The 12,518-nt window shown below is 33.7% G+C and overlaps 1 protein-coding gene across 1 annotated transcript; it reads right to left on the bottom strand.

The window, feature by feature from the left end:
- Window positions 1–25: 25 nt before the first annotated feature.
- Window positions 26–1,188, bottom strand: LOC128163323 (histone H3.v1-like). Its single transcript, XM_052826891.1, has 2 exons — window positions 607–1,188; window positions 26–476 (listed from the first exon to the last, which is right to left on the bottom strand). Exons 1-2 carry the CDS (start codon window positions 804–806, stop codon window positions 26–28), a joined length of 651 nt encoding a protein of 216 aa, XP_052682851.1. The 5' UTR covers window positions 807–1,188.
- Window positions 1,189–12,518: the final 11,330 nt, after the last annotated feature.

Genomic DNA, 12,518 nt, shown 5'->3' with positions numbered 1-12,518 from the left:
CGAGTTCTTCAAGTGTTTTATTAAATTAATCAGACTCGTCAGAGTCAACACCAAGAGCTTTAAGAAGTTTTGGTACTTTTTTTGTTATAAAAATGTAATACGCCTCTTGATTTTCCCGCATAACGCTCAGAAGTGGCAGTTTGCGAACTCCTTTTTGAGATGGTGATGGTCTAGAAGTACCAGGCGTAGATGAAAATCTAGATGAACCGGGCACAGATGAAGATTTTGACCGACCGGGCAAAGATGAAGACGTAGATGTAGACGGACCGGTCAAAGATGCAGATTTTGAAGAAGCAGGCGTAGACGAATCGGAATTGGCCTCATTCAAATCCTCTTCGGAAGAGGACAGATCTTGCATCATTTGAGATCTTACATCCAATTTGTTCAAATCAGTGGTCGCACGTACCCCGGTCTGTTTTTTATGAACAGGTTGTGCTAATTTGATTTCTATGTCCCTTACCTTCTTCAATTCATTCCTAAAAAAAAACCAAAAATAGTTATCAACTATATTTATAAAATTGAAGCTGGTTGAATTTTATATGAACATTTATTTAGAAATAATTTTGAACATTACAAAGAGTTCTATTTAAACAATATATAAACTACCTGATCGTGATATTCTTTATATCGAGGTCTGATACAGACAGCAATTTAGATAACTTTGTAGAAAGCCTATCTTTTATTTCTTTTGCATTAGAGGAATTGTACAAATTCTGCGTTTCTAATGGAAGCTGATGGATGTTATCAACCATCGATTTGTGTATTTGGACCCAAGCACATGGATAAGTCTGGTAGCTCCTCAACATCAACAGGATTTCCTGATCGCAAAACTTTACCACCCGTTTTCGTTTTACATTTACCAAAGGCTGTTGATGTTCGAAATTATCTGCAATTAAAAAATATGATTGATAGAATTTTAAATGTACTTCAATGCTTATTAATTTTTTATGGTTAAAAATATATTGAAATAAGGAGATGTCTTTCAAAAATTATTATTTTATATTTAATCATAGATAAGCATGAAGGGATAACGCCTCCGTCAAGTTTGCACTTGCGAGGGGTGTTCGGGTGGAAGCCTTGTCTTTAAAAAAAAAAAAAAGTTATTGGCCTTTTCTCTTGTAAAATCACTTGTATTTTACTGTTGCCGAGAGAGGGTCGGTTTTTATTTTTATTATCATTTAAACTTAAGCATATGACAATTCACAGTTTTGAATATTTTCGAACAATTTTCATTTTTATGATATATATATTTAAATGTATTTAACATGTACTGTGCATGTGTTCACTATAAAAATGAAATGCACGTCGTTTTCAATAGAAAATAAAATACATATATGTATTTAGATATTGATAAAAAAGATTACATGTAAATGAAAGCTTACCATCTTGGATATCTGGCAAATAATATAAATACAAATTGATGTAAGTACCACAACAATTCATGAAGAAATTGATCAGTTAATGCCTGCATTCCATGCTGTAGCAAATTCATTTAGAACACTTGTAGAACGAACAATTTGTAAGTTGAAAAAATATAAAATTTTAAGCAGTGTATGGTGGCATCCAAGAACAAAATTGGCATATGTTGTAGATATTGTAGCAGGACTTGTTTGTAGACAATACCATCTCTGATTTAAGCAACACCTTGTCCATTCTTAATCAATGCATAAATTATGCATATACAACTGCATTATAAGTATTTTAAACGTATTATAATATTTATGAAACACAAACCTTTTTTGCCCAATATATAGAGCTGACAATGCACGAAATCTTCCTTTAATGTATCAATTTTATCTAAGAAAATAACGAAAACTAGACTCTTGTTGCTATAGCAACAAAAAGGTCTTCCGTTCCTCATGTATAAATCTGCACAAAAAATCCAGTTATCTTGTAATCAGAAAATGGATATAATGTATACATTTTGTCTTTCTTCAAAGTTTGGATGTTCAAGTTTTTGTTAGTTATAATATCCCGTTCAAAAAAGGTTTTTGTCTCGGGACCAGAAACGAACAAACGGAATTGATTTAAGAAATGGAAAGTAGATATTTTAGTACATTTACCTACGGTACGTTACTGTTCATCACATTGAGTAAATGTTAAAAAAAAAGTTAAAAGTTTAAAAGTATTGCTTAAACGCTTCGAGTAATAACCTAATAACCGGAAGTGACGTAGGACCAAATGAAACCCGTTAAACACATGTTCAATCAATGTCCATTATATAAATAAGTTTTGTGTCTTGATCTATAACAGTTTCTGAGATCTTGAGGGTACTTTGTTTTTTTTAAAGAAGGCTACCTGAGATATTTGAGATGTCTCACCGGAAGTAGAACGTTTTTTTTAGAATGTGTGGATGACCTTTTGTATTTCCATTGCTAAAATGTTACTTCAATGCTAAATAACAAAAATATTTCTTAAAAATCAAAATTGGGTGTACTTCCTGTGACGACCGGAAGTTACGCCGGATAAAACAAAATAGTGTTAACAGATGTACATACATAGGTCTATCATCCCACAAAGTTTGGTTGTTCAAGTCGTTACCGGTTTTAGATCTCGTCGAAATAGATTTTTGGTCTCTGGACAGGAAACGGGAAAACGGAAGTGTTCAATGTAAATTGTATCAAATATTTCTTGTATACTTGCCTTTTGTACATTATTTTTCATTTATCTAACTAAAAATATCAAAGGTAAACAGTTCAACTGATAAACAGCTCGATTTTTTAACTCTTCCGGTGTGGACCGGAAGTGACGGAAGACAAAATGAAACTGGTAAAACACATCTTCAATCAAATGTCTATCATCCATGAAAGTTTCGTGTCTTGATCACTTTTAGTTTCTGAGATCTCGCGGGTACAAAATGTGTTTTAAAAAAGCTACCTGAGATGATTGAGATATCTCACCGGAAGTAGAATTTTTTTGGTGATTTGACATCGCATAGATAACATTTGCATAGATTTATACTTATATATTTATTCTATGGAAAAGAATTTGAATACGTAAAAACAATATTTTTTGAAGTGTTTCCGGTGACGACCGGAAGTTACGACGAACAAATCAGAATAGTTTAAACACATTTGCAGCTATTGGTCTATTATCCCACAAAGTTTGGATGTTCAAATCTTTACCATATTTGAGATCTGGAGGTGACAAGCTTTTCGTCGCGGGACAGGAAACGGACGAACGGAAGTAAATTTAGAAAAACTCAAATCACAGACTTCTAGATCTTTTTCATTTCAATCATCACTAAAAAATGTATGAAAATCTATTAAGACATCTCTGAGATATTCACGATACAAAAAGGGGAAAAAAATAATAATAACTAGACTCTTGTTGCAAAAGCAACAAAAAGGTCTTCCGTTTTGATATACATGTAAGACATTGCTTCTCTGACAGAGAAAAAAGTGGATATGATAATTATTGTGAATGATATATACGGTCGTTACTTACATGTAAAACAACGAGAATATGAAAAAGAAATCAATTTCTGAAGTAGTTTCTGTGACGACCGGAAGTAATGCCGAACTAAACAAAAATGTTAACCATTTGTACAATGATAAGTTAATCTTTCCTCAAAGTTTGGTTGTTCACGTCTCTGCCAAATCTAAGATCTTTTAGAAACAATATTTTTTGTCTCGGGACTGGAAACGGACAAACGGAAGTGAATAATAAAAACAAAAGCTGGTATTTCTCATACATTTGCTCAGCGTTCATCACTGTTTGTCAGGCTAGATGAAACACCCAAGAAAGTCAGTTAAACTTGTTAAAAACATGATTTGTTTGAACCTTTCCGGTAAGAACCGGAAGTGACAGTTGACCAAATTAAACCCGTTAAACACATACCCAATCAAATTTCTATCAATCATGAAAGTTCCGTGTCTAATTCGCTTACAGTGACAAAAATCTCGCGGACATCAAATTTATAAAAAGGAAAGCTACATAGAGACATTTGAGATATCTTACCGGAAGTAAAATTTATTTGCTAATTTAACATTATATAGATGACATATGTAAGATTGTATACTAATATTTTCAATTTATGTAAAATATATAAAATATGAAAAAAACAAACAAATTTTTGAAGTGCTTCCGGTGACGACCGGAAATTACGCAGATCGAAACAAAATAGTATATACACATGTACATACCTAGGTCTATCATCCCACAAAGTTTGATTGTTCAAGTCGTCACCGTTTTTGAAATCTCTAGGAAACAAGCTTTTTTGTCTCGGGACAGGAAACGGACAAACGGAAGTGTTCAATGAAAATGAAAGTTAGTATTTTTTAACCATTACACAACAGGACTTTATTGGCTATCAACATATCTTATATTGTCAAACAAAAACAGTTAAACTCTTAAACAACTTGAATTGTTTGAACTCTTCCGGTGTAGACCGGAAGTGACGGTTGACAAAATGAGAGCGGTTAAACACATCTTCTATCAATTGTCTATCACCCATGTAAGTTTTGTGTCTTTGTCACTTACAGTTTCTGAGATCTCGCTGTAATAATATTTGTTTTAAAAAGAGTACCTGAGATATTTGAGATATCTCACCGGAAGTAATTTTTTTTTGTTTATTAATCATCGGATAGATGATATATGAAAGCGCTTATACTTATATTTCAATTTTGTGTTAAAGAAATAAAATGCGTAAAAACATAATTTTTGAAGTGCTTCCGGTGACAACCGGAAGTAACAACGAACAAAACAAAATAGTTTAAACACATCTACAACTATAGATCTATCATCCCTCAAAGTTTGGAGGTTCAAGTCTTTATCGTTTTATGAGATCTGATTGTCCATAGCTTTTTGTCGCGGGACAGGAAACGGACGACAGGAAGTGGATTTTGAAAAAATTAAAAAAATACCTAAAGATATTTTCGTTCTTTATCAGTCCTAAAAATTTCAAGAAAATCCATCCAGCCATCTCTGAGAAATCTGGTTAAATTTTTCAAAAACTTGAATTGTTTGAACTCTTCCTGTGTGGACCGGAAGTGACGGTCGACAAAATGAAAACGGTTAAACACATCTTCTATCAAATGACTATCATCCAAGTAAGTTTCGTGTCTTGATCACTTACAGTTTATGAGATCTCGGGGTTCAAACATTTGTTTTAAAAAAGGCTACATGAGATATTTGAGATATCTCACCGGAAGTAGAATTTTTATGTTTAGTTAACATCGGAAAGATGCAATATATATGCATTTATACTTTTATTTCAATTCTCCCAGAAATATATTAAATGCGTAAAAGCATAATTTTTAAAGAGCTTCCGGTGACGACCGGAAGTTACGACGAACAAAACAAAATAGTTTAAACACATCTACAACTATAGGTCTATCATCCCTCAAAGTTTGGATGTTCAAGTCTTTATCGTTTCTGAGATCTCATTGTCCATTGCTTTTTGTCGCGGGACAGGAAACGGACGACAGGAAGTGGATTTTGAAAAAATGAAAAAAACGCCTAGAGATATTATCATTTTCTATCAGTCCTGAAAACTTGAAGTAAATCTATCGAGCCATCTCTGAGAAATGTTGTGGACAAAAACTGGGAAAAAAATAATAATAAAAAACCTTACAATCACTATAAGGTCTTCCGTTGGAAACGGAAGACCTTAATAAGAAAGAAAGAAAAAACCTAACAATCACTATAAGGTCTTCCGTTGGAAACGGAAGACCTTTTAAAAAACCGGCGGCGTGAACAGGTAAATTCTAATTAAGTTTAAAAACGTGTTTTGATACGATCCACAAGAACAGTCTTTTGTTTGCGGTCTGCAGTCAGCAGTCCGCAGTCGGGTGTCTGATATTCCGCAAATGTTCACTAGGAGCGCATGTTTTATAGGTCGTGAGTTCAAGCCCCGGCAGCGCCTCCAATAAGTGAATTTTCCTGTGCTGTATATTTTTCATATCAGTAATTCAAGTGTATTTTCAAAAAAGATTATATAGGAGATTGCATATCCTATTATTTTGCAGAAATGCCTGGTAACTTATCCTAATTTTTTGCAAGAAAGCATGTCAAAGTGGTAGCAAATCAATAACAAATTCCTGGAAAAAGTTATATGAAATTGAGGAAAACGTGTTGTCTGACCTTAAAAAAAAAGAATCCAATTTCACTTGGGTTTTTTCTTTCAAATTTTATGCAAGTTTTATATGTTACATATATACATGTATATGTACTCATATTTTTTGTTGAGTGATTGATTACTGATTAGTGTATATCATAGTTTTCATTGTAAAACATGTAATTTTGTAACTCATTACAGTAAAAAATAAAAAAAAATTGTCTTTACATCTAGGCAGCAATTATAACTCAATTTTAAATTTGTACTTGTTCCTTATGCACATTGCTTCTCTGTGGTTCAATATATCGCTCTTTGAACTTTTTACCATTGCATTGATATTTGTTTCAATCCAGTGTTTTGCATGATATTATATGTAGATACCTTTGATTGTGTTAAAATGAGTAGTCGTATTACTTCTATAAGATTATTGTGAAGATGATTTAATGAACATGATTAATAATGTTGTTTGAATTGTTTTCATTGATAAATCAATCAATCATAATTTATTTTCTATGTAAATTGTGTGTGTGTGTGTGTGTGGAAGGGGGGGGGGTAGGGGGGTCGCAGATTAAGGTTGTTTTCGTTTGATATTATTTTGGTGTACCTAAATACCTTATTATGCAATGTATCAAATGTTTTTTTTGTTATTTTTTCACCTCTTCCCTCTTTTTATTTATTCTTAATCTATTTATGTAGATTATGTAGATTTATGTAATTGTATATCTAGTTTTTAGCATGCATCGGATTTATTCATCCATTATTTTTCATTAATTCCGTGTGCATTAGTATGAACGTTACGGGATTTTAATTTTAAAAGAAATATAGAGTGCATCTTTAATTTGAATGAAGGAATGTGTAGCATTTGCCATTTTGAACTGATATATAATAAAAAATAGAACAGACATGCTCGTCAATTTCTGATGAATAAAGCACAAAATTCTTGTAATATCATTTGTGAATTAATCGAATCAGTAACAATTCTTTACACTGATGATTCTTAGCAGGCAAAAAAAACAATAATTTTTTCCGATTTACTTATTGTTGTCGCTTTATGAACACAAAATTCTTATCGGAGGCTTCGGATCTGGTTACGTGTTCCATGCATGTAGCATCGCTTTTGAAAGCGGGGGGCAGACCACCCCAAATCTTGACAAGCAACCCCCCTTAATAAAGCACAAAAATAAAAAAACCCATCATATTGCTTAGCTTCAAAGCTTCAAAATCGACAATTCTAATCCGTTGGGAGGGGGGGGGGGTGTTGATGCGATGTATCTTTAAATTTCGATCTACATGTGTGTGTGTGTGTGTGTGTGTGTGTGTGTGTGTGTGTGTGTGTGTGTGTGTGTGTGTGTGTGTGTGTGTGTGTGTGTGTGTGTGTGTGTGTGCGTGTGCGTGCGTGCGCGTGCGTGTGTGTGTGTGTGTGTGTGTGTGTGTTAGTTAAAGAAGGTGGGTGAATAAAATAAGGCCTGTAAACTGCCTATATGGGAATAGATTTACCAGGTATAATATGAACACATCTCATTATTTCTTTCTATATTATTGAAAACAATTATTAAATAAAACAATGTATTTACCATAACATCGATTTGTAACTTTTTTAAAAATGTGTTAAATATTTAGACTAGGTTGATTTAAACTGGCGTATGCGTGCCAAAACCTCCAAATAGTGTCATTTTTAGAACTACAATGCCTTTTCTTTTATAGAGTGGGTCTGGGCTCATGCGCGGATCTAGAGGGGGGGGGGGGTCGGGGGGTTCCCGACCCCCCCTGGAAAATGAAAATTTATTAAATTTACATAGTAAAATTATCGCGAAAATATGCCTCGGACCCCCCCTGGCAAACACAATTATCCTTCGGATCCCCCCTGGAAAAATTTTCTGGATCCGAGCATGGGCTTCCATATCTTTGTCATAGTCTATATCAGGTTAAAAGAAATATCAAACCGATTTCAATCAGCAAAAACGTGGAGAGATGACCCACTATACTTTAAAGATGTCATTTGGTATTGAACGTTTTAGAGAAATAGTCCGTAAATCCGTGGTTGAAGTAACATTTATCATTTAACAATGAAATTTGTAGTGATTGAAATGGCTCAGTAGTTAGAGCATCAGACATTAGGTAACATCATAGAGCTAGGGTTTTTAGGTTGTGGGTTCGATACCAACAAAACTTTAGAATAAATGTTTTTTTTCTTATCTTTTCTTAAAATATTCAAAACTGAATATAGATAGAAGTTGTGCTTTTGTAAACTTGTAATATAACATCATATAGTATATTTGGTTGGAAAAAAATTAATTTGAAATTGTATTTTACGACTTAACTAAATGGGCATTTGCGCTATCTTGTTCCCCCATCTTCTTTCACCAAATGGGGGCCCGCTCGTTCAAAGTTTATTTTTTCTACATCTATTTGTACATGTACACATTTAAGAAAAATCGACAGCCTCCCCCTTTCTCCTGTCTTGTTGTAAATTTTATTTACCGGGTCCCTCGATGCTACGATGTATTGTGGATTAACAAAAGGCTTTACATAATACATGTAATAAGATTGAACGATGCCAAATAAGCACATGTACTTTTCTCCTACCATAATTTTTATGCATGTACGTCCCTGCTTTTACTTGGAACTGTTTTTAGCTCACCTGAGCCAAAGCTTTAAAGGGGAGATAATTGAGAATTATTGAAAATTTGTTGGTATTTTTCAAAAATCTTCTTCTCAAAAACTATTAGGCCAGAAAAGCTTAAACTTGTTTGGAGGCATCTTCAGGTAGTGTAGATTCAAGTTTGTTCAAATCAAAACAAGAGGGGGATCAAATTTTACATAGGAATATAAAGAGAAAATCTTTAAAAATCTTCTTCTCAAAAACTATTAGACCAGAAAAGCTCAAATTAAAATTGGGAGCATCCTCATATAGTGAAAATTCAAGTTTGTTTAAATCATGGTCCCCCGGGGTAGGGTGAGGCTACAATTGGGGGATCAAGTTTTACGTAGGAATATATAGAGAAAATCTTTAAAAATCTTCTTCTCAAGAACTATTAGGCCAGAAAATCTCAAATTAAAGTGGAAGCATCCTCAGGTACTGTAGATTCAAATTTGTTCAAATGATAGTCCCTGGGGGTAGAGTGGGGCCACCATGGGGGGACCAAGTTTTACACAGGAACATATAGAGAAAATCTTTAAAAATCTTCTTCTCAAAAACTATTGGGGCCAGGAAAGCTTAAATTTGAGTGGAAGCATCCTCAGATGTGTAGATTCAAGTTTGTTTAACTCATGGTCCCCGGGGGTAGGGTGGGGCCACAATTGGGGGATCAAGTTTAAAATAGGAATAAATAGAGAAAATCTTTAAAAATCTTCTTCTCAAAAACTATTCGGTCAGGAAAGCTCAAATATGAGTGGAAGCATCCTCAGGTAGTGTAGATTCAAGTTTGTTCAAATCATGGTCCCCGGGGGTAGGGTGGGGCCACCATTGGGAGATAATTTTTTATACAGGAATAAATAGAGAAAATCTTTAAAATCTTCTGCTAAAAAACTTTTAGGCCAGGAAAGCTTAAATTTGAGTGTAACCATCCTCAGATAATGTAGATTCAAGTTTGTTCAAATCATGGTCCCTGGGGGTAAGAAGGGCCACAATGGGGGATAAATTTTTATATATAGAGAGAAAATCTTTAAAAATCTTCTTCTCAAAACTATTAGGCCAGAAAAGCCCAAATTTGGGTGGAAGCATCCCAAGATCGTGTAGATTCAAGTTTGTTTAATTAATAGTCCAGGGGTAGGGCGAAGCCACATTGGGGGATGAATTTTTACATAGATATATAGAGAAAATCTTTAAAAATCTTCTTTTTAAAGACTATTTGGCCAGAAAAGCTTAAACTTGTGTAGAGGCATCCTCGGGTAGTGTAAATTCAAGTTTGCAAAATCACAGTCCCTTGTGGTAGGGCGGGGCCATGATGGCGGTTTGAATTTTTACATCGGAATTTTTAGAGAAAATCTTTAAAAATATTCTGGGAAAGTTTTCGGTTCAAAACTCAGTACTTAGTGTGAAAGCACAGGTTATGCAGATTTAAGTTTGATGAAACCATGATTCCCCAGAGAAAAGTGGGGCCACGAAATGGGGGGGGGTACATAGGAATAGTGAAAAATCTTCTTACAGGTACAACAACAAAAGGGGCTTGGTATTTACCAAAAAAAAAGAGGTGGATAAAAATTGACAGATTTTCAATTTTTTTTAGCAAGGTCTACTGTGTTAGTTGTCAAGATATTTTGATACTGTAATGCTAATTTGATCAGAATTAAGGCAATTGTTGCTCAGGTGAGCAATGTGGCCCCTGGGCCTCTTGTTATGATTTTATTTTATATATATCAAATATATGGTATTTCTTTCGGATGTTTTATTATAAATTAAAATGGTCATATTTAAACATGAGTGCGTGTGTATATACATCAAATACATGAGTAGCGCAGTAGAAATATTTCGTATGTACGGGTTATCTTTCCTGGAACATAAGTGGAAACGGCAACTTGACGTCTCATTTCAACCAAACCGAACTGCACGCGCATTATAAGAGAATTCTCAGTTATTATTGGTAAAATTCGTCAAGGATGAAAAGAATTATGACCAAAGTCAAGTATTTGAGTGGGCAGATGTTACGATTTATAAGGCGCATTTCTATCGGCCGTAAAGTTCCCCCATTATTCAATGACGTTTTGGTTCATCACGGCAACTATCTTCATCATTCGATCATCACATTTTCTTTGAAGAGGTCGAAGCGAGGGATGGCTTCAATTTTGATCGGGTCGCGTTCGATTCCTTTTCTTGGCAATAGACGGCATAACGCTACGGTGGTCAGAACGGGCCCTTTGATCTTTGCCGCAATGTTTACTTTGAATTGAGATTGTGGAATTCGTGACCAGATATTTGACTCCCTCAACTATTACAACTGAACCAGCAGACTTCTTCCCAAAATACACAAAGGAGGTACTTATAGACAGGAGAAAACAAACATGGGTCATTGAAATTTCATCGCAAAATCAATTTAAACATTATGGCCATGACAGAGGAAAATTGCTTAGTTTTTTTTTTGCGCTATGTATATATATGTCTATAAGGTCTAAAGCTCAACAGTTTAATTTTTTTTTTTAATTATGAAATTTTTTTTTTTGGGGGGGGGGCATTTTGTTAGATGAAATTACTTATCTTCTCTACAAACCATGTAGGATATTTTATTTTTTATTTAAATTTCCTGCTTGAATAATTTATGAGTATATTTATGTGATATGAGTATGTTGCTAATGTAATTATTCCAAAGAGATTAAAAGTAAACTTTTTCTAATTTTCGATCATGTTTATTTAATAAATATTCCAATAACCCACGAGCACCTGGGTTTTTTTTTCCTGGGAACGTATACATGTATATTAATGAGATAGGCAACTTCTACATTCGCCATTTTTACTTCCCAAACTATCAATCCCAGTAAAATATGTCGTCTTTTATTAAATTATTTATATCCTCTTGTAAAAAGGGATGGATTTTATATATATTTTTAATCATAAATTGTAAATTGATTTGGATATAAAGAAAATAAACATAGATTTTTATATCCGTCCCTGTTTTTCCAACTTTTTAAAAAAAGTCTTTAAAGGTGCCAATTTCAAAACCAAACGCATGATTCTGCATTCGTTTTGTTGGTGCTCTACTATACAGTTTAATAGATTTACATTATATTATAATAATTAAAATTATTAATATATTATATAATATTATATTATAAATGTATGTGCTTTCTTTAAAGAAAACGTTCGAAGATTGAAAATATGGCAAATACTTGTTTGCATTATGGTTGTCTTATAATATTCAATCTAATTAAAACTATAGACATTTTATCTCTCTCAACATTCGATATTAATTTTTCTCGCTTGAAAAAGGGAATGAAAAAATTCATCGAATGGAGAAAGCAATGCTGAACATGAATTTGGTTTGTGACTTTACTGTTATGCGTTAACTTTCTGTCTTATTAATAATGGAGTAGCCAGTCGTCTTCTTACCGAAACCAGAGAACTATAACCACAAGATGGTCATCTTTAAAGAACCAATTATCAAAACCGGCCCTTTTACAAGCCCCGCACGTGCTGCAAATTGGGCGCGTTGCATAGCCCTGTTTGAAGTCGAGAGACCGTCTTGCTAAAAATTACTAAACATTCTCGTACGTTTTCATCCCTAGTTTGTTCATATTAATCTAATAAAAAGAAGATATGTATGAACTGAAGAGATATGCCCCAGAAGAAGGATATCGAATATCTGGCGCTTGCTAATAAACGCAAAGATGCACTGGGTATAGCTGATGATAGCGATGACCTCATGTTATTTCTACAGCTTGCACTGATTTTAATTTTTTAGACTTTCACACTTGAAGAATTGCATGTTCTGTTTACACCTGCAACAAAATCAAACACTCTATGGCT

Source organism: Crassostrea angulata, chromosome 9, assembly GCF_025612915.1.
Source record: "Crassostrea angulata isolate pt1a10 chromosome 9, ASM2561291v2, whole genome shotgun sequence".
NCBI classification, from domain to species: domain Eukaryota; kingdom Metazoa; phylum Mollusca; class Bivalvia; order Ostreida; family Ostreidae; genus Magallana; species Magallana angulata.
Note: the sequence above shows the minus strand (reverse complement) of the source record. Positions and strands in the feature narration are given on the sequence as shown.

What these genes read in the sequence shown, in the direction of transcription:
- LOC128163323 (XM_052826891.1), bottom strand. Translation starts at nt 806, where the DNA reads ATGTTGAGGAGCTACCAGACTTATCCATGTGCTTGGGTCCAAATACAC. An exon ending in ATAAAGAATATCACGATCAG is followed by an intron (nt 477 to 606) that starts GTAGTTTATATA and finishes GTTTTTTTTTAG; the next exon opens with GAATGAATTGAAGAAGGTAA.